The 23,479-nt window shown below is 41.2% G+C and overlaps 1 protein-coding gene across 1 annotated transcript in view; it reads left to right on the top strand.

Annotated features, from left to right (window-relative positions):
• The window catches only part of trim62.1 (tripartite motif containing 62, tandem duplicate 1), a 36,313-nt gene that overhangs the window by 7,064 nt on the left and 5,770 nt on the right, over positions 1–23,479 (top strand). Inside the window, exons 4-6 of the mRNA XM_058054446.1 lie at positions 17,886–17,981; positions 20,171–20,427; positions 21,987–22,102. Coding sequence (XP_057910429.1) covers positions 17,886–17,981; positions 20,171–20,427; positions 21,987–22,102 — 469 coding nt within the window. The remainder of the gene's footprint in view (positions 1–17,885; positions 17,982–20,170; positions 20,428–21,986; positions 22,103–23,479) is intronic.

Consider the following 23,479-nt stretch of genomic DNA (forward strand, 5'->3'; position numbering starts at 1 on the left):
CACATTTAAACACAGTACAAACTACACAACACAGACATCGTGACTAATCTATCCACTCTGCCAGCAAGTGTAGTGTATACTCTCTGAAATACAGAGATGCTGATTTGTGGCGTGTGTCATTGTCTGTCGATTTCTAATCTTTCTTCTGAAGTCACGTTCAAGACAAAACAAACGTAGGCCGGAGTGAAAAATGTGCTGTCATTGTTAGGCACGGCTATGAGCTGGTCTGAACAAGATACAAGGTCTAGTTTTGCTCGGGTTACCCCCTGTAAAAGCCTCATTAATAAGAGAAAGAAGAAGAACAACGGCCCGCTGTTGGCTCCCCAAGAGGATATTCGATTCTGTTTTTGAACATGCGATACACACTGGCCAGAAATACAGTAACACACAATGAGAACATATGGATCGATAATAGTCTAATGGGTGTGTATTGGCAAGAATCTGGCGATACGATATGTATACTAGGCTCATGATACGATATATCACGATATTGTTAACAAGGCGATATTTTTATAGTTTTTCTTCAACAAGTTAGTATAACAAGTTAGTATAATAATCTTAGTTAAAGATTATTTCCTGGAAAAACTGAATTACACCAGCAATATGCACTTACTAAACACATTTTAATTCGATTAGAACAGTATGTTATGCTGTATCACAAACTTTCCTCTGTAAAAACTTAAAGTGTAGCATTTGGATAAATAAAGCTTTAACATCCAGCTTTAAATTTACAAAAAACCCCATAAAAAACAGCTAAATTAAATTATGTCTTAAGATCCTGCTCAAATGTTCACATTCTAATAGCTGTGAAAAAATGCAGAGTATACAGTCCCTGACTTATCCACCATGAGAACAGTATTTTTGTGGAAAACAAAGTAACTAACATCAGTAAAAAGTCCTTTTTAGGATGCTTGAAATAACCATAATTTAACAAAACAGTGATATCAATTTGAAAAACAAAATACCTGCAATAACACAGTACTACTTTTGTAGTATACAAAAGAACCTTCGCATTGCTTGCTAGCGGCAGGTCCTCATGGTGTCTTGCTAAGGACAATAAAAAGTGCAGAAAAATAAAAAATTAAGATATTTGAGAACAGTGGAATGTTTTATCAGAGCTTTTATTGTAGAAAATCCTAACCAAAGCACTGAAAAAGTTTGTATATTTTTCTGTTTTTTAATAAATGCGTTTTTTTTTTCCCAGTCTCGCCCAGACCCTAGCTCCAGTGGCCCCCAAGTAAATTCAGTTTGAGACCCCTGGGGAGGCTGGACATGAAGAAACATCTTGAGCAGTAGTGGGTTCAGTACCGATGTCGAGTCTAGGTACTCTCCGACCTATCAGGGGAACTGCATTATGCCAGTTGGTGACCACTGAAGAGGGCAGCCCCACGGTTGGTCTGTAGCAGGCCATAATCTCCTTTAAGCCTGGCATGTCACTCTGCGCTGACCTCGGGCCTTGACGAAGGCGGCGTCCTGCCTGTTGGGGCTTTACCTCCCGCTGGTACCCATCCTTAGGCCAAAATTTACAAAACAAACAAACAAGCCTCCAAACACTTTTTGACATCACGACATGACACACATCTGGCAGATGTTCATCCAGCATGTAATTGCTGGCGTGGGCTGATTTGTTAGCATAAAAGCTAGAGCAGTTCCCAGCAGTGGTTCGGTTGGGTTCACCACGGTTGGGAACGGTTAATCCTGATATGTCTTGTTTGTACTACGGGGTGTGTTGGCTGGGGGTGCGATAGCTGTGTCTGATGTGTAAACAGCGTGACATGATCCCAACACTGTCACCTGCCAGTGAAGGCAACAGAACCAACCAACTCAAACGGCTGCTTGAATCTGCTTGTAAGAATGAGCATGATGAAACGTGGCCATTAAAAGATTTATGTTACAATATTTCTCAGCACTTTTAAAGTATTAGAGGTCCCATAATAGTGGAAGTGTGCTGGTCAAAGTCTAGCCCTGATGAAGTGCTTTTAGCAAGCCCAAATGGTGTTTGTTGTGTTTTTAGCTTCCATGCTTTAGTAAACTGTTTGTCCAAGCCTGTCTCAGACAAAGAAGCACTGTTGTGTACTTTATTCACTTTTAAAATAGGCAGTAATCTCTGATTAATCATAGTTAATTGTCTCCTGACCTGAATGTGATAAGTGGGGGGCGGGGGGGGGGGGGGGGGGGGTCTATATTATTTGTAAATGTAATACTTTGGGTCATAATAAAGACATCTTATCTTATCTTAGACATGAAATAGCACCCATATAGTCACCTTTACACTTGTATTACACATTCTAGTAGATATAATCAGAGAAAATAAGCCAATTAAGACATGAATAAAACTTGAGCGTGTTACAATAAATGTGTTCCGAATGTGTGGGGGACAGGAAGTGATTCAGTGGTTCAAAGTTGAGTTTTAGCTTGGCATGGGTTACGAAACAGTAGCCAGCATTATTAGAATTATGATTATCATGTTATTACTCATATTGTGCCTGTTGTGATAATTAAATCCTGCAATAAAAGCCTGTTGCTCTGGCGATCAGGTTTGGCGCATGTAGGTTTCACCGAACACGAGTGACCGGTGTAGAATATCATCTATCACACTTTCAATGCATCTTTTTAACAACTTATTTATTTGTGTTAGTTCATTTAGCCATTTTTTATGCTTGAAATTGTTTAATTAAGACACACAAAAAACATATTTTTTTTATATGAATTGGCTGTATTACAACCATGAAACGGCATGATTTATTAATATATTTTTGAAAAACTGATGATACAATGTAACTGTTTTAGCACCGTTGGCACTGCAAGCGTAGCTATGTGAGCTTCAGTGCTAACATCATAGTTTCATTACAGCTTATGTCTGTAGCCGACTGATGGATAGTTGGCAAGGCTTTATTTTTAAGATGTGTAGCAAAGCCTGCTTTTTGTTTATTTTTTTTTGCATCCGTCTTTAATGAAGTGGTAGGTGTATACATGGAGTGGACTCATCTAGGTTTTGCCTTCATGACGTCATGAAAACTCGAAGCCTCAAAATCGACTGTCGTGATCATCATTGTGTTGTTACGGTCTGTTGTCGCCTGTCACTCAGGAGTTGCATCGGAAAATATTACAGAATAAATGTTTTTTTTATTTACAGTTCAGGTTGGATTTTATTTTGTTGCGCTGTGCACGATGACTGACGCGCACAGCTCAACGTTGTTCATCAACGGGTTCTAGGCACATATTACATAATTAAAAAAGGCGATTGTGCATAATAGGGGGTCTTGAAGGCTAGCTAAATGAGGGATTTCTATCTGCATCTGCATGAGGCTGCACGCATACTAGTTCGTCATTGCATAGTAGCCATCTCCTTAATTGGATGATTGAGACTGAGACCAGAACACTCCTCCTGCTGTCTGTTTGCCCTGAAGAAGTCTTTACACTCTACTTGACAGCAGTGAAAGATCAGTTGCCTGATGGGGGGGGGGCTGTCACTCAGTTAATTAGGTCATATTTGGGGTCTTTGCTGCATATTCTTGATAGACTTAGGCGATTATATATACAGTGGAATAAAAAGCACATTTAAATGACTGTACCCACCAGTCTGTCATTGAAAGCATCCACCAGTACCTTCCCCGTCACTTCCTGATTAAGTGATCGGCCCCCCTGTACCAACTCGCCAAGCACATCAAATATGAAAACACATTAGCATTTCTGTCGCCTGTTCCCAAGTGCTCTTCTGGTGCTTTCACAGCAGAAGGCTATTCACTCTCCCGACCATTAAAAAGCTGTGGCCCGACAGCTCTCTTCTGACGCTGTTGCCACCACTACCACCATCGCTGCGCTTGTTCCCCGTGGCCGTGCTGCTGCAGTAATGAGTCAGGCCTTTTCAAGGGCACCCACGGATGCCGCCCCCACCTCCCCTGTGGCTTAGCATCACCTCGCCTTGCTTGGCCTCCTTTTCTTCAGCAGCTGAAGTCTTTTTTTTTTAATGTATTTGCTTTGATAAATGATATTTGATATTTTAGCCCATTGTTAGCCTCCATACTACCTGTTGGGCATTTTTGTATGAAAAATACCCAACACAGACCACATTCTTGGGCTGAAAACTAGGAAAATTACAGTACTCTCTCTTGGACTGATATTACACAAGGGATGCATCGATTGATCAGCCACCAATCAATATTGTGTGATTTCAGCCAAAAAAAACATGATTAGCATATGCAAATCTGATGACAAAAATCAGCATGTGGTGGTAAATCCTACATCTGCTGCCAACAAAATGACACATCTTGTATTGAGCCAAAAAAGGACTCACTTTGTTGTGTATTGCTGCAAGAATCAAAACTAGTCTATGAAACCGCAATGGCTTCAGTGAGACAGCTTGACAGACGACGTCAATCGTTGCCAGCGTGTTTGATCACCAAACCTTTTTCCGTCGGACTATTCTTACATCTTTGCACCTGCTGCCGTTTACATTTGTGGCAAAGTTATTTGCTTAGCTTCTTTAAACTCCAGATGTGACTTTTTACCACAATGACATTTTATTGTTAACACAAACAAGCAATGCGGTTAGCTCGACGCTCGTTTGTGTCCCACGGGGAAGCCACAAGTGGATATCACGTCTGTGAGGTTACAAACTAACATTTTCAAGTGCCACTGCTCTAATTGCTATCATGTCGTCATTATACTAATCATTATACTAATTAAGTCTTGTCTTTAAATCGCTATTTGTGTGTTGTTGTTGAACATAAACACCTTATGAAGGTGACACATTCACACTTTTTGAGTGATGATCTGCTTAGTAAATAAAATAATAAAATTTTTAAATGTTGCCAGTCAGACGTAAAACACAAATAGTTGACGGCTCTAATAATGATGAAAGTGGGAGACTCCTGTAACCTGGACACTGAATTTATTCTGTTTTAAATTGAGCAGGACAGATTTCTATTTAATACAGATATTTATTTGTTTTATTTTATTCTGTTAATTTTTTTTATTATTTATTATTATTTATTTTGTTTTTATTATTTATTTTATTAATAATTTATTTTGAGCTAAAAATGAATTAATGTATTTTATTTATTAATACATTTTGCCAGGTATTTTATTTGTTTGTATTACTCCAAAACATGCAGCAAATTAAATTCAGGTTTTTGGAGACTCCTGTAACCTGGACACTGAATTTATTCAGTTTTAAACTGAGCAGGACAGATTTCTATTTAATACAGATATTTATTTGTTTTATTTTATTCTGTTAATTTTGTTATGAATTATTTATTATTTATTTTGTTATTATTTATTTTATTAATCATTTATTATTTTGAGCTAAAAAGTAATTAATGTATTTTATTTATTATTTTATTTATTAATACATTTTACCAGGTATTTTATTTGTTTGTATTACTCCAAAACATGCATCAAATTAAATTCAGGTTGTTGTCAAATAGTACAAAAATTGTTTCACACCACATAAATTCCACAATGACCCTTAGTTTTAAAAGCATCGGAATCGAGAATCTTTAGGAACCGGAATCGCAACCAAAATTGTTCAAATTCAAAAGATGCCCAACCCTACCCATGACATTACAGCAGGACACTACATTGCACACTGAGGTCTCTGCAAGCAGCAATATTAGAAGCTGCAGGTAATCACTTTTTGTGATCGTCATGCCGATTATGTACTTTGTACCAGAAATTGGTCGATGCTGATCGATAGGAGCACCCCGTAATAATTAAATTTTCGAACGGTTCGATAACCTCAAGTTATCAAGAAACTGATATACAGTTTAATCCCTGCCAACGGTGTTGCAGAGAAAGGACTGGAGAGCCAGAAGGAACATTCGCAGGCAGAAACGCAGACCAAAAGCAGCACTGTAAGGTTTATGACATTTTAATAATGCATGCTAATTTTACACTTGTATTGCTCCTCTGTGTTACTTTGTAAATATTACATGCATATTAGAAAGAATTTCCTTTTCAACCTCGGTGCCATTTGCTGGATTATGTACAAGTAGCGGAGTTCTCATCATCATGTCCTCACCCAGGCAGATGTGTATCATTACTGATGCTGCATGTGATGATGCACATGGCAGGACACCAGCCTCGCTCTGTGTTTATTCCGGCATGTATCGCTGCTAGATTAAGAGATAAACACAAGCACTTATACCAGAGAAGCAGAGCCGGTGGCGGATCCATTAAAGGCAAACATTTTGTTTTGTTAAGATGATTACTTTTGGCACATGCTTAAGTTGAGTTGAGTGAGAGTCAGATGTTGGTGCATCTGTTGTGCATTAGAGACGTTGGGGAGGAACCCTGCACATTAAATGCCTGCACGTGCTCCAAAAACGGTTTTAATAGAAGACGGGAAAGATGTGTAATAGCAGGATTCTTTCTGCAATGAAAGGTTCAGTTTGCAAATATAAATGTTGCTCAATTTCTCAAACAGAATATTCAAGAATATTCAATTTTTTTGCTTTAATAAAGCCCGGTTGTGTCTTGTGTCACATCATCAATAAACACCAGCGACCCAATGCCACTGGCAGCTATGCATGCCCAAGCATTACACTGCCTCCACCAAGTTTTACACAAGACCTGGCATGCTTTGGATCATGAGCTGTACCATGCCTTCGCCATACTTTTTTGTTGCTATCATTCAGGTGGAGGTGTATCTTGGTTTCATCTGTCCAAACAATGTTCATCCAGAAGTGCGCTGGTCAACCTGGGCGACCTGGTCTTTGGTGGCCAAATCGGGTTGTTGGGACATTAAATGTTTCTTCTCTGGTGGGGAAGTGGCAGCACAAATCATTATTTATTATGTTTTTTACTCACTTTTTGTCACTTCTATGTTATTCGCTCTGACTTGCTCTGGGAGTCTACCTATATGCTACCTGTTGCTTTGCATGTAGAAACCTATATAGAACCCGAATATAAGATTGCCTGTCTTTTTCAGACTTTTAATTCTTACATTTGGTTCAGTACTACATCGGCCGGCTGATATATCGGGCCGATATTTGCGCTTTTTTTCTTGAATCTGTATCGGCCGATACGCACGTGGATTCGCCGATATATTTTCCGCCGCATGATTTACAGTCAGGCATCCGCCGGGGTAGCTTTGAGTTGCCCTCTCTCCGAGCACACACACACACACACACACACACACACAGAAGGAATTGGAGCAGCCGTGTCTGCTTATGAGAGGTCATTAGCATGCACAACACGAACTTTAATGATGAGATAAATGTTTTATATATCGTACTAAATTGTGTCAGTGTTTGTGTGTCTGGTAATATTTGTTATCATGGTAATTTTTTCATGTAAATTGAGGGAGCAAAAGCAGTATCGGCCACAAATATCAGCAAGCAAAATCGGCCATTGGCTAAGGGTGATGGAAAAGTACCAGTATCTGCATCGGCCCCAAAAAAACATTTCGGTCGATCCCTTGTCAGTATGGTAATATGTTATCTTTTTCATCCCAAATATGGAGACCTAAAACTACTGTAATTACAGTATGATCTATACACAAAACATTCAAACTGATGCTATAAAATCGTCATGGCAAGTGTGGTGCTTCCAGGTCTACTTGGTAACTGAAAGAGGAAGTGATGCCCTTAGCTTCAAGCGAGGCTTCATGTTGAGCAGATCAGTAGTGAAAACAGCACACAAACACACAGCAAGATGCAGCGAAATATGACATTAAATTAATGTGACCAGGCAGTGAGAGATGCTGTTTTTACTCCCTTTTTTTGAGGTAGCCTGAACGGTAAAGTGAACAAAAGGACCACAAAGCCATTCAAATTGTTTGCTTCCAGTGATTTTTGACAATGCCACTTTGGTGTTTACGTTCGTTATACTCTATGCCTGCTGCTGAATTCTTGATTAGCCATGGAATTAAAACAGATTACAGGCCGTTGTTCCCTGGCAGTGGGAACGGCTGGGCTATAATCTCTTGTAATTCCCCGTACCCGTGATATTTGCAACAGATGATTTTGATTTGACCAGCTGCTGTTGGAAGTCCTCACTTCACCATCTCCTCCATGATGGAAGCCTTTCAGCCTTATTTGTCAAAATGAGGGGCCCTATTTGTGTTTGCCCACCCACTTATGGTTTTACCTGAAGTCCTGGTCCAGACAGAGGTCACGTGACACTGGCAAAACTGTTTAGGACACGTCTTAACTGCTGAATCAAGGAAATCCTCTCAAATTAAGCAACAGCAGTGTTGCTTACAGCAGGATAATTATACCAGCTGTTTAAAGAGTGTTAATTGTACTTCATTAGCGTTAGCATACATTGCAATCCAATGCAGGAGCTTGTTTCTCATATAGGTTACTTTAGATTGCTACATCAGAGCAAAAATGTGTCCTTTTTATTTCTATATTATATTAATATTATATATTTCCTCACAGCTAGGAGACCCGAGTTCAATTCCACCCTCGGCCATCTCTATGCGGAGTTTGCATGTTCTCCCCGTGCATGCATGGGTTTTCTCCGGGTACTACGGTTTCCTCCCACATTCCAAAAACATGCTAGGTTAATTGGCGACTCCAAATTGTCCATAGGTATGAATGTGAGTGTGAATGGTTGTTTGTCTATATGTGCCCTGTGATTGGCTGGCGACCAGTCCAGGGTGTACCCCGCCTCTCGCCCGAAGACAGCTGGGATAGGTTCCAGCACCCCCGCGACCCTTGTGAGGATAAGCGGTAGAAAATGAACGAATGAATTATATATTTCACATAGCATCACTTATCTAAGGCACTTTATTTACATATGGAGAAAGTCCAACTCAACTCCACACGAGCAAGCACTGCAACGACAGAGGCGAGGAAAGAAAATTGCAAAAGACACAGTAATAAACATGCAGAAAGATCATTGATGTCTTTTGGATATTGGGGAAGGGAAAGATCCCATCGGAGAGAATCTGTTCCAGGCGCTCATAAAATCTTAAGTGTACTGGCATTTTTCAAAGTAACATTTTAATTCATTCATTCATTTTCTACCACTTATCCTCACAAGGGTCGCGGAGGGTGCTGGAGCCTATCACAGCTGTTGTTCGGGGCGAGAGGCGGGGTACACACTGGAGTGGTCGCCAGCCAATCACAGGGCACATATAGACAAACAACCATTCACACTCACATTCATACCTATGGACAATTTGGAGTCGCCAGTCAACCAAGCATGTTTCAGGAATGTGGGAGGAAACTGGAGTCCGGAGTTGAACTCGGGTCTCCTAGCTGTGAGGTCTGCATGCTAACCACTTGACCATCGTGCACCCCCTAACATTTTAACATTTTAATATTAGACATAAAAACAATGAAACGGTCAAGAAGCTAAGGTGTTTTGCGGAGGGGATTTGTCCAATGTGCGTAAGAAGAAAAACAACTAACAATTTAAAAATGTAACCATAAGAATCCACTTTCTCATAACGTTTAAATACAAGTGGCCAGGCGGCTGTACTCCACTACTACTTTCTTGCAACATGTGTTGCAAAGTACATTAGCATAATGCTCATAATGCTCACCAAGGTAAGGTCTGGCAAACACCAAATGTGTACAACCTCCGAGGTTATTAGTTCAATTGCTAAATGAATCCAAGCAGATGTTGTGCAGAAATTCTACTTTTGTTGTCCAGTCAGTGTTTCTACGTGATATTAGCCATTTAACCACCATTTTGCCTTAATTGCTATTTGATGAGCTTTAACAAGCCCTCTTTTTTTCTAACTACCCATAATGCTTTTAGGTTAATGATCAGGCTAATGAGCACTGTGACTTATCAGTGCAAGTGTCGCTCTAAAACAAATGAGCTTCAGCAGAGGAAGCGTCTGGCATTTCTTCTTGCGGTGATCTTGCTTGAGCTGAAATGTGCCGTACAGTTTAGAGGACATCTTTATTATGAAGACTCGCTGTAAGTGCTAATTGATTGCCTATAAATCAGGTTAGCAGAGAGAGAGAGTGACTGCTTGTGGTGCAAATTATTCTGAATGATGAAGCAAGTGGAAGAGTAGTAATGCATTTTTTTAATATTGTTTCGACTGTTTAGCAGTTTAAATGAGAATAACTATTTATTTATTATTAGGGAGGCTCCAATTGATTGGCCACCGATCAATATCAGCCAATTTCCATGAAAAAAGACATGCAAAACACGTTTAATCCTAGATACTGTATCAGCTGAGTCACTGGTGTTGCTAACAAAATGAGGCATCTCGCATTGAGCTAATAATGTTTTTTTTGTCTTGGAACTCTCCCATGCAGGCTGTTTTGCCCAGTGTCTTTCTTATGGTGGAGTCATGAACACTGACCTTAACTGAGGCAAGTGATGCCCGCAGTTGTTTGGATGTTGTTGTTGTTTACAGTACAGGATGAAATGTTAACAGGGAAGAAGAGGGCAGGAACCAATTAATAGGAAATAAAAAAAAATTAAACGAAAAACTAGGACATGCACCACCATTTTGTTGTCTTTCAATAAGATCACACTGGAAACTAAGTCACAAGAACTACACAGCCCAGGGGCCTTTCAGCCGTTGCTTTCCACCAGAATTCAAAGAACAGCAATGGCGGGAGCGAACACCAGCTGAAAAACTGGCAGAACATGATTTGCAAGGCAAATTCAGAAATAACCACCTGTCTGTTAAGCTCACGGAACTGTCACGACAGTCGCAAACGTTACTGAACTTCATAACAGTGGAATATGACGGCTGGTAAAACACGTTTAGCCTTAATCAAGTACATCAGCGAGTCAGGGAGGAATGGTCTCCAGAGGTGCGCTTACAATGCAAATTCTAGAAAGAATCCGCTAGACATATATTCATTCGTCAAATGCAAATTACCATCTGGTGTCAAGTCTTGTCTGACGAAAGAAATGGTTTGGCTTGTGCAGCCAGGATTTATGACTCTGTAGCTGTGGTAGAGGGGAAAGGCTTCATCAACCTTGCACGGGAGCTGCTCGGCATTGGAAACAAATGTGGAGGTAACGTGCAGGTGGAAGGCATGATCTACCATCATGTTGAAGAAGATCAAAAAATTTAGTATATTCCTCAAAGAATAAAAAGAAGGGATATATGTACACACTGATGAAATGTGATGCTATCTGTGTACATTCATTCATTCATTCATTTTCTACCGCTTTTCCTCATGAGGGTCGCGGGGGTGCTGGAGCCTATCCCAGCTGTCTTCGGCGAGAGGCAGGGTACATCCTGGACTGGTCACGAGCCAATCACAGGGCACATATAGACAAACAACCATTCACACTCACATTCATACCTATGGACAATTTGGAGTCACCAATTAACCTAGCATGTTTTTGGAATGTGGGAGGAAACCGGAGTACCCAGAAAAAACCCACGCATGCACGGGGAGAACATGCAAACTCCACACAGAGATGGCCGAGAGGGTGGAATTGAACCCTGGTCTCCTAGCTGTGAGGTCTGCATACAAACCACTCGACCAACGTGCCGCCCGAGCTTCCGAGATCGGGCGTTTTCAGGGTAGTATGGCCGTAAGCTGCCAATATCTGTGTACATTCATTTTTTTTAATAATCTTTGAGCATGATGGTTTTAATATCATACTCCTCTTTGCATTTTTGTGCACAATGTCAAATCATCGAAGGATATGATGATGCATAATACCTGACCACAGGCTGTACTTAAAATTCACAGATCCACTGTGTTATTTTACAGTGTGACTTAATCCCAAATATTTATCGGCTGTCAGGGGGGGCCGGGTGAAAGCGAGCCAGGCACAGTACTTAATTTGGTCAGCTCCGGCTGCAGGAGGCCTCCTCGCATATAAAGTAACCATCGCTCTGAGCTGCATCATATTCCATCGCAGCAAAACATATCTGCAGGAGCAACACGCCTCCTCACTTGGCAATTTGTGTTCCTCACACATTCTAAATGGTTTTATATTAATAACATACTGACTACGACGGAGTAATCCTAAGAGGCTTTACACACACCAAAAAAAAAAAGGTGGATCTGGCTGTTATTGGAGTTGTTGTGAAATTCCTCTGGCAGTCAAACACATCCAAAGGGTCATTTTCAGGTTGTGTTTACACAGTTTTTCAGCAGAGATATGAAAAGTTTGTTTTGTCCAATCGGATTTCCCCATATTCATACACACCTTTTAGGGGAATGTGTCTCACTTTACAATAAGCTACACAAAAATACAGTAGTTACTGAGAAACCTATGAGGAACCAATGATTAAGGCACATAGAGTAGTTACCAAGCACCTAATGAGGAGAGCAGTTACTGAACAACTAAGGCACATACATTTAGAGTAGTTACCGCGGAACTACTGAAAAACTAATGATTAGTGGTTCGGGTTAGGTAAGTTCTTTCCTCATTCCTCACATGTGTGTACTCTTGCGATTAGCAGATCTTGCTAGTATCGAAGATAAACTTACATAAATGTCCGTGTAAATTCATGTAAACTGATGTGATATGTTTCCTCTGTAACCGACAGGTTCCCATGCCTTTGCTTTTTTCTTCTCTCCTTATTCTATCTCTGGGTATCTATAATCTATCTCTCTATTCCTTTTTTGAAATGTCAAATGGCTGGACAGAGATTTGCGACAATTACCCGGTCGAATGAACTAGATGTGATGTCACCTCCCGTGTGTGTGATGCTCCGGGGGCCACCCGAGAATGGTGGAAAAACGATGTGTAATTGATATGATCATAAAAAATTTGACACACAGCTCGCTGTGGCACACAACTTTATTGCATTTAAGGACCACTGAACAAAGTGTGAAATTTCAACACAGGTGAAAAAATATGATCAATGAAGCAGAAGATACACATATTTAAACAGTGTTACATGTACGGTGTACATATGATGAATGAGATGTATTTTCCGCACGTGAGTGTGAATGGTTGTTTGTCTATATGCGCCCTATGATTTGCTGGCGACCAGTCCAGGGTGTACCCCACCTCTCACACAAAGACAGCTGGGATAGGCTCCAGCACCCCCGCGACCCTCGTGAGGAAAAAGCGGTAGAAAATTAATGAATGAATGAATGTATTTTCCGCAGAAGACAATGGTAATGGTTTTATTTCATTTGAACATGCATCAGATTACAATTGAATGCATCACATAATCAGTTCACAGTTCCACATGTCCAAAAGGAGTAGGAAGAAGCAAAGCTTATTAAATCCTACCCCTCCATCTGGTACTTTTACAATCAGTAACTGTTACATTTGTTCACTTCCTGCTTTCCTAATATATTTTTTTAATTTTTTTTTATTTTAAATGTATTTTAAAATTTTTTTTGTCATGTACCGAAGTATGAGGTAATATGACCATACAATGACATAATGGGTACCATGGTAAGTCAATATAGTGATATGTATAGTGATACTGCTTGTATTGTATCTTGAATTCGCTCATCATTGTGCATTGTTTGAGGTCCTTACTCAATCCAATGGTCTATGGTCTACTTTTTGTAGAAAAAAAATTAAATATTTTGGACCAAAAATGGGCAAATTTGCAGGGCAGTGAATTATGTGCAGCAATCCACTGTATAAAAGGTTGGAATCCTTCTTAATTTTTTAAAACCGCTTTAGTTGGACCGTCTACTTTGCTGTGGTAACTGCTAGGTGATGCTTGTATCAGTATACAAATTCTATACATCCATGTAATCAAGAGAACTAAGAGCTAAATGCTCAGCAAGAACGAAAACAAATGCTAAAAATCCTAGGTCAAGTAAGTTGTTATTTAAAAATACGAACTGAGTCCAGTAGACAGATGTGTAGTGGTAGAGTGTTCCAAAGTCTGAGTGCTGAGCATTTCCACTTCCAGAATAATTTCCTTTCTGTTCAGCCATTTTAAAAGAATATTCATTTTGTCACATAGTGTTGTTTTTCCTTAGTTTTTCCAGTTTGGGGTGATGCATTTGCATACTGTGCTGCGCTCCCACATTCGATGACGAAGTAGAACAGCAGCCTCCGAGAAGCGTTCATCATTTACATGGCGTGCCCTATATACAAACTGAAGACTGCTAGAGGCTGCCAGCATCCATGTTTCCTCTTGTTGCTGCTTCTTTGACCAAATGTTTTGGTATAAAAGCAAAGTCATTCATCTAGCCTATGTGCTAGTACAGCCATGAAATGTGTTTTCTTAAACAAGTAGTTTTGGTATGGTAATGGTAATCGGTATGTAGTTTATAGTTATAGTCTATTTCCACCTTCACAGTTTCTCAACTTTTATGAGTGGGAATGTATTTCATTGGATGTCAGCAGTTATTTATGTCACCGTTTTTTGCACATATTTTCCATCCTGTAGGTCCTTTCTTTAAAAATCATCACTCATGCCTATGAAGTAGCATGTTTTGTTTGCCCCTTCATCACATTGAGCACTCTCTTATACCCTGAAGGAGCTGCTGGAGAGCATATTAAAGCTGGCTTCAGTATGGAAGATTTGAGGGATTTGTGTTGGCTTTCAAAGCAGGGCCACAGGGAGAGAGTTTGCAGCATGCACTTTTAGACGCTATAAATAATGAATAAAGCCCCCGCAACATTGAAGATGGAGTGACGACGGGCATTGGAATTGACATGTTTCATCTGGGAACTTGAGCTGCTTAAATGAACTTCAAAAAAAAAAAATGTCTGCAGGTTAGATTTATTCATACAACTACCTGAATAATTGTGAATACATCAGATCTCTCCATTTCATTATTTATTAGTTATTTTTTAATAAATAAAATGTCAATTTATTGTCATTCATTTGAATCCAAGAGATTATCTTTCTCCAAGCAACTACACTAAAAAAACATCTGTAGGATGCGGAGGAGTTTGGTAGCCTTTAAATGTCTGCATGAGAATTTTAATTTCGTTTTGCATGAGTTGAAAACAGGGCTGCACGGCGATCTTGTGGTTAGCGCGCAGACCTCACAGCTAGGAGACCCGGGTTCAGTTCCACCCTCGGCCATCTCTGTGCGGAGTGTGCATGTTCTCCCCGTGCATGCGTTGGTTTTCTCCTGGTACTCCGGTTTCCTCCCACATTCCAAAAACATGCTAGGTTAATTGGCGACTCCAAATTGTCCATAGGTATGAATGTGAGTGTGAATGGTTGTTTGTCTATATGTGCCCTGTGATTGGCTGGTGACCAGTCCAGGGTGTACCTCTTGCCCAAAGACAGCTAGGATAGGCTCCAGCACCCCCCGCGACCCTAGTGAGGATAAGCGTTAGAAAATGAATGAATGAATGAATTCCAAAAACATGCTAGGTTAATTGGTGACTCCAAATTGTCCATAGGTATGAATGTGAGTGTGAATGGTTGTTTGTCTATATGTGCCCTGTGATTGGCTGGTGACCAGTCCAGGGTGTACTTCTTGACCGAAGACAGCTGGGATAGGCTCCAGCACCCCCGCGATCCTCGTGAGGATAAGCGGTAGATAATGAATGAGTTGAAAACAGTTGCATCAGTGACTTTGCCGCTCAAAATGTTTGCTTGGTCCTGGCTGGGTTATGGTGGTGACACACCCTAAATTAAAAGCTCTTATTCATGTAGTGGCAATATTGTGGGGGAAAAAGCACATGTAGTTGATTTCATAGACATTCTGGGCTTTTTTATAGACCGATCATATGCCCTCTCGACCAGTCAGTCCCACATTTTGCGGTATAGTAGCGCATTTTCTCGGCCAATTTTATCAGCTCCTGTCTTAGCTCAGAGTGTGGGAGTGGCCTTTGACTCCCTGCACATAAGCCAGTGCGATGATGAGGCGGTCGAGGTTTCCGAGCCTGCAGCACTCCCCCCCTCCATCATTAACATGAAGAGTCACGCTCACCACCACTAGCCCGCCCCACCCTGTAATGGCAGCCATTTGTTGTCCTCTCCTCATGTCCTTGAGAGGAGAAAATGCAGCATCTTTTGGAATCATTTACAGCAAGCTGTTGCACTCAGGGATGTTTTGCAACAACACACACTGATGAATAATAGCATGTATGCTTTTCTCCCCCTGTTGCCGTTAGACTCTTTAAATTGTTATTGTCAGCAGAGATGTATTCAAGTATTTATTTCAGCTGAGTAGCTGCTTGTTATATATTTTTCTTCCCCCCTAGTCCCCTTAGCTGACAGTTCCATTTGGGGGATTTTCGCTGCCTTTGGTGTTTGAAGGGAAGTGACACCTGAGCAAAGCGACAAGATGTCAAGATTTCCTTGACTGTGGCTTTGAAATAGATGACGCCTGCTTTTGTTGCATTTGTTTCACCCTGAATTAGAGCAAGTTGATTAAAAGTTGCTGAGGTGGGCTAACGTTGGCTATGATTTCATATTCATAAGGGACAAGTGTACAGCATTTGGGATGGGAGTACACAGTATCGGAGGCGGGATTAAAGGGTCTCCGATGTGGGAGTACATAGGGACTATATGATGTGAGAAGTGGGGCTAAATGGTGTGAGAAGTGGGAGTACACAGCAGTGGTCGACCGATTTGATATTTGGAATTTGACGTATATCGTTATCGGCCTTTATTTAAATCCGAAGGACCGATATCAAGAAATCAATGTAAGATTGGCTTAAATGCAGCTGCGTCTCTTTTTTTTTTTTGTGTCTCTCCAACATTGCTCCACCCACGCCGCCATCTGATTGGTTCAGCAATGCGCTAATATCAATGTGGAAACAGTCCATGATTGTAGAAGCCTGTGTATGTGATTGTGAGAGGGAGTAAGAAATTCAATTCAGTCTTGTTTTGTTGCAGGGAAGTACGCCAAGATGAAAACTAAGACTTAAATTAGCTCGCTTGCTCTAATATGTAAATATTGATTTATTTACTCTGGAAACTTTTCAGTGAGTTATTTAAGTTTTTATTCAACTTCTAAAAGATGCATCTCAGTCTAGAAACTCCATGCTCTTCTGGAGCTATTTTTCGATTTGTTTGGTTCAATAAACATGCAGTTAAACAAATTTTAAAGTTTCATAGTTTGCATTATTCAAAATTATTCGAGATTTTGTGCCAATTTTTTTACTTCTGTTGCAAATGATAATCGGCTCCAAATATCAGTTACAGGCCTCCTTTAATCGATATCTGCCCTGAAAACCCCAAATGGGTCAATCTCTATTACGCTGTATCAGAAGTGGGAGAACCTACTCAAGGCATATTTATATCTGGAATTTAAAAAAGGCCCAACCCATATTATTCACGTTCACCACTGTCAAGATTGCAAAGTTTGGGACAGGTGACCCCTTTTCAATAGACCCCAAAGATGGCAGAGACGTTACGATGCTTGGTATGGAGATGGAGCACCTTTGTGTCTCCACAAAGGATGAGGTACCGTGATGGAACATCCTGGTCCTTTTTGTGACTACTGTGTCAAATGGTTGGTAAGCCAAGGCCGAAACATCATGAAATAGCACTTTGCATTAAATAAGACTGTACTGATTGTACTGATCCAGAAAACACCAACCAGGTGGTAATTAAAAAATGAAAGAACATCTGCTGATCCCAGATGTGCATGCATGCTCAAGTTTACAGTATCAGAGTGAAACGGCATTTTATGTGACAGCAGAGCCTTGTTTCTCGCGTGTGGCGACCTTAGAAGGGCTGAAGCATAGCGCAAGTTCTCCCAGCACGAGCCCGACGGGAGACTAGACCCAGTTTCCTTCTGACGCACCCCGATGTCTCCTGGGATTTCATGCATTTCATGTTTTGGCTCTCCTTCTGCATTCTTGTTGTGTAGCCGAAGCTTTTAATCTGCACAGGGAAGCAGACCGAGCAGTAACAACAAACAATACAAAGTTGTATAAACAGAGCAGCGTGTGGCTGAGATAAAGCGACTGATTAGCATTTCTGCGCGGAGCGGTCCATTTGCAGCAAGATAGGAGCGGATCAAATGAAAATGAAATTCAGCCATCCGTGCTTCTAATGTTGTATTACCCTGACCTGCTGCTGCTTGTGGTTGGCCTGTGTTTTGCAGAGGGAGATGAAGGAGCAGTTGGCCACCCTGCAGGACAGCGAGAAGGGTCACACCGAGGCCCTGCAGCTCCTGCAGAGACAACTCACCGAGACCAAGGTACTGCAGCATTTTTGTCTCCTGAAATCACATCTAATTCTCGTGGCGATGTTGGACAAAATCATCTGTCCAGTTGTCTATGAATATTGACGTTTTATGCAGATAAACACTGTCTGTTGGAGAGCAACCTATGCTTTTTGTCACAGCAGTTTTATTCATTCATTCATTCAGTTTCTACCGCTTTTCCTCACGAGGGTCGCGGGGGTTGCTGGAGCCTATCCCAGCTGTCTTCGGGCGAGAGGCGGGGCACACCCTGGACTGGTCGCCAGACAAATCACAGGGCACATACAGACAAACAACCATTCACACTCACATTCATACCTATGGACAATTTGGAGTCGCCAATTAACCTAGCATGTTTTTGGAATGTGGGAGGAAACCGGAGTACCCGGAGAAAACCCACGCATGCACGGGGAGAACATGCAAACTCCACACAGAGATGGCCGAGGGTGCAATTTAACCCTGGTCTCCTACCTGTGAGGTCTACGCGCTAACCACTCGGCCACCGTGTCGCCCCGTCAAAGCAGTTTATTGAGCAAAAAATCTGCAAACATATTGATGAAATCAAAGTTATTTGACCACTGACAGAGCTACGCAGAAGACTGCAAGATACCACATGACTGAGCAGCAGTCCCTGTTTAGTCAGCCTTGAAATTTGGCACCAAACCCTATTATTCTCGGATTTGTAGACTATATCTATCTTTGTTTATTTTCATGTGCGTCAGTGCTTGTGCTTTCCCGGAGTTGAGGAAAGATAGTCTGAACAAGTGATGGTAGAAGCACCATCCAGTAATACACATTCAGTTCCAAACTTTCCTTTATCTGAGGCACATTATACAAACAGGTGGCACGGCGGTTGAGTGGTTAGCGCGCAGACCTCACAGCTAGGAGACCAGGGTTCAATTCCACCCTCATCCTTTGCATGTTCTCCCCGTGCATGCGTGGGTTTTCTCCGGGTACTCCGGTTTCCTCCCACATTCCAAGAAAAAACATGCTCCAAAACAACTCCAAATTGTCCATAGGTATGAATGTGAGTGTGAATGGTTGTACCAGTCTAGGGTGTACCCCGCCTCTCGCCCGAAGACAGCTGGGATAGGCTCCAGCACCCCCGCGTCCCTCGTGAGGAAAAAGCGGTAGAAAATGAATGAACATTATCCAAACATAATACATAAATAAACAAAGTAACTGACAAAACTAATGGCATTTTTCTAATGAACAGGCTTGAGCGACACCCATTACTGTTCATCATTCAAAAACACTATATTTTGCCCTATAGGATGATAGGAGACTTTGCAATAAATCCTCATAATAAATCTTTCCTTGTGAGTCGAAAATTCCCCTGCCACACTTGAGTAAAGCGCTGAGATTGACGTACCTGTTGCAGCATCGCACCACTTCCCTTCAGATTGAGGCCAACCCGCCCTGTGGGTGTGCCCTAACTGCAGGAACAGCCACTCGTCAGTGAAAATGCACTGATCTCATTAGATTTCCCTTCCATTTGCCTGAACTTCCTCTACTGTGTTTCCACCACCTCCACTCCTCCTTTTTCCTTCCTCGCCAAAGGGGCCTCCTTTTTCGTTTTCCCCTCAATGTGTCTCTCCAAATGTGACTGAGATGGAGGAGGAAACAGCAGCCATTAAACTCTAATTTAAAAGGCGCTACATTTTAAATACTTGGCTTGTTCGTATTCTGGAAGATCCTACACACACACACACAGTGGATTCACTTCACACTTCACACTTCACACACTTGCCTGAAAGGTATCCTATCCAGTTTCCTGTCTCCATGGGCTGCAGACACCTACCTGCTCAGTTCCATAGTCAGCAAGACTGATTGTCAGGCCTGCTGCATCCTCCCACTCCACTCTTCAACTAGCTAGGAGGGCTGAGACGCTGTCTACTCCTAATGTCATAACTGTCATACTCCTTGAGAAATTGTCACATTTAATGGGTTTCCACAGAGAATATACAGTACCAGCCGCCACTCTGGAGGGAATTTTTAGGGCTGCGGAAATTAAATTTCAGATGAACATTCCTAAAAGTGTACGAGGAGAGCTTAATGCTCACAGAAATAGTAGTTTGCATGCAGAAATGGGTCAGAAACATTGTAGTGTATGTAAGTACAATATATAGGATTCTGGTCCTCTTTGTAAAACTGATGGGTCCTTGCGTCTTTTTTTTTTTTTTTAGTCCTCAGCCAAAGGTCTCCGGGCCACCATCGGTGACGCCTTCGAGCGCCTCCACCGCTTTCTGCGCGAGCGTCAGAAGAGCATGCTGGAAGAGCTGGAGATGGACACAGCACGCAAGCTCACCGATATCGAGCACAAGATCCAGCGCTACAGCCAGCAGCTACGCGACGTCAAGGAGGGCATCCAGATCCTGCAGGAGCGCCTCGATGAGACGGGGCGGCACGACTTCCTTGAGGGGGTGGCCATTACGTCCGAAAGGTAAGAGAATCTGCTGTGGTAGCAAAAGAGAATACACCCACGTGTTTCAAGAAAAATGTTATTATATCTTCTCAAGGCACAATAGAAATGAACCTAAGGTAGACTTGAGTGTAGTGGGTCCCCGAGTATGCACACTTAGATTGCAGCAAGTAAACCTCGTGGGGAGCGATGCAAGTTAATGAAGTAGAAATTAGGAGGGGAATAAGATGATTGCAAAGCAAAATACCACAACCCACGCATGGGAATATTCCGGCTTCAAACCAGATAAGCAAAGAGAGCCCATTAACTCTGATGGACTGACTGATTTACCGCAAACATATCCACCTGAGCCAATTTTTCCATCTGGGGAGGGAAAAAAGGAAAAAAACAACACATTGAGATGTAGAGCCTTCGTCCCGACAGTCAACACTCACTGACACGTTTAATCAGCAAAGTAAATACTAACGGAGAGCGCAAAATGGAGTACGTTCACAGGATGTGTAATTTGGTACATCACAAGGTAATTGCAGCATACTGCTCCTTAACACAGTTGGAAAAGCCAGCATTTCCAGAAATGCCACAAATGTTTAACAGATAGTCAAAATTCGTTCATTCATATTCGACCGCTTATCCTCACGATGGTCACGGGGATGCTGGAGCCTATCCCAGCTGTCTTCAGGGCGAGAGGCAGGGTACACCCTGGACTGGTCGCCAGCCAATCACATGGTACATATAGACAAACAACCATTCACACTCACATTCATACCTATGGACAATTCAATTTGGAGTCACCAATTAACTTAGCATGTTTTTGGAATGTGGGACGAAACCGGAATACCCGGAGAAAACCCACACATGCACGGGGAGAAGACAGGCAGTACAAATGATTATTATTATAGTATTTGTGGTTTATTTGGCTCCAAAAAATGATGACAATAATATAATTTAGTCTCCATTTATAAACACTGATGTTAAAAATATCAAGTTTTGTGACTCGGTTAAATAAAAATCTTAGCTTGGCTGGTTATAGTATTTGTTCATTGTACCCTTCTTAACATTAATGTTCAAATCTTGTCTTGTCTCATTCTCAATGAGGCCCAATCTCGGATGTCATCTCATCTCATGAACTGGGTGTCTCGTGACAGGCCTACTGACTACGCTAAAGTATATTCAAGTTTACTTTCTATTGTACTGTCTAATAGAACGTCGGCTGAAATCTATGGGGTGTACTTTTTTTTTACAACAAGTTGAGATAATCCCTAAACAGATGGGGATTTGGTTCTAAAAAGTAGGCGTCGTGTTTAATCTGGATGTGGTTTATAGAGGACATTTTAATTGAACTCTTTAACATTTTCATGCAAGAGCATGAGATGAGATATTAAGCCATGGCACCATGAAAACACCATCAGGACATTTGATTATTTTCTTGCTTGTTGAACAACTACAGGAAATAAATATATATAAGAATACGGAGTCCCACATTTCAACCCCATTTAGGAGATTATACAGAGAGGCGCTGCGTTATTAAGCAAGTGGCAAATCAACTGATTGAGGCAACCATTGATCTCTTCCTGTGACAGAATCAAAGGGAAGATACATGAGACCAATCTGACGTACGAAGATTTCCCCACATCCAAGTACATGGGACCACTGCAGTACACCATATGGAAGTCGCTCTTCCAGGATGTCTCTCCAGGTAGGTGGTATTTTGCAAGTTAAGTAGCGGCATACCTTAGGGGTATGTTTCCACTATGTGGTGCAGTTCGGAGAGTCACAGTATGGTAGCAGTAAACCAGATGTCAACAATAGCCACGTATACATGGACCCAAATATTCCAATTCCATTCGGTTTATTTGCTCAAACGGAAAGAATGTAACCTTTGTATACACCTCATTCCGAAAGAAAAGTGCCAATCCGAATGAATATATAATCGGATTCACAGGGGTGGAATATTCCTTTCCCCAATCCGATCGAGGTATCTTGTACCTGCTCAAACGGAAAGTTCTTCTTTGTGGTGTTTTTCTTCTTCTGTTGTTTATTGGCGGTTGGCAAGCAGCTTTCGTGTGCATTACGGCCATCTGTGGAACAGAATCTAAACCAGGGGTGTCAAACATACGGCCCGCGGGCCGGATCCGGCCCGTCTGGTGGTTTGGTACGGCCCGGGGAAGAAAGCTGCATTGTATAAAAAAAATATGAATTTAATTTAAAAATTGTAGTTCTTGTATTATCCGCTAGGGGGCGCATTTTCCCTGTTTAAAAGATATGTCCGCAGCAAGCGTTAATTCTGACGTGAAACGGTACAAAGAGAAGATTTCAGGGCTGTTGATGGAGTTTGAGAAAAGATTTCAGGTTTTTAGCGAACTCGAAACAGATTTTGCAGTTTTTCGCTCAACAGTGAAGGTTATTCATTTGTTCAAATTGCTTTCCAGATGTTGAAAAACAGTGTTTTTAAGTTCCACAAGGCTGCTATAAATGTTTTTGGAACATTGTTACTAATTCTGTGATCAGTTTTATGTACAACACACTTAAATATATGTTTAACTGTGTTAAAGTGTTGTTAAAATTGCACATACTTTATTTATGTTCTTATGTTATTCTCTTGTTCATAATATATTGTTCATAATGTAAAAAGAAAATTCTGTTAATAAACATTTTGATAATTTACTCATTCTTTGCACAAATTATTAGTATTAGTGACTAATACAAAGGAAAAAAGTGGGCTTATTGTTAGTTCTATGTCATTTTGCAATGAGTTTACTGGTCCGGCCCGCTTGATCTCAAATTAAGCTGTATTCGGCCCGCAGACCAAAGGGAGTTTGACACCCCTGATCTAAACCCTTCTATACGCCATTCACAAGTCCAGTTTTATTAAAAAAGAAAATAACTATCTATATAAAACATGTGCCGAGCTTAATTATAAAATGTTAGCAAGATTGAACTTTATCTTTTCCTGTTCCCGGGTGCGTTCTTTCAGCGAATGCTGAGATATGACGTAACACGCAGCTCGAGACGTTCTTTGATTTAAAAATAAAAAATAAAAAAATGGAGGCGAGCAATCGGCGTTGGACTACTG

This window comes from Doryrhamphus excisus, chromosome 18 (genome assembly GCF_030265055.1).
Source record: "Doryrhamphus excisus isolate RoL2022-K1 chromosome 18, RoL_Dexc_1.0, whole genome shotgun sequence".
Lineage (NCBI taxonomy): Eukaryota > Metazoa > Chordata > Actinopteri > Syngnathiformes > Syngnathidae > Doryrhamphus > Doryrhamphus excisus.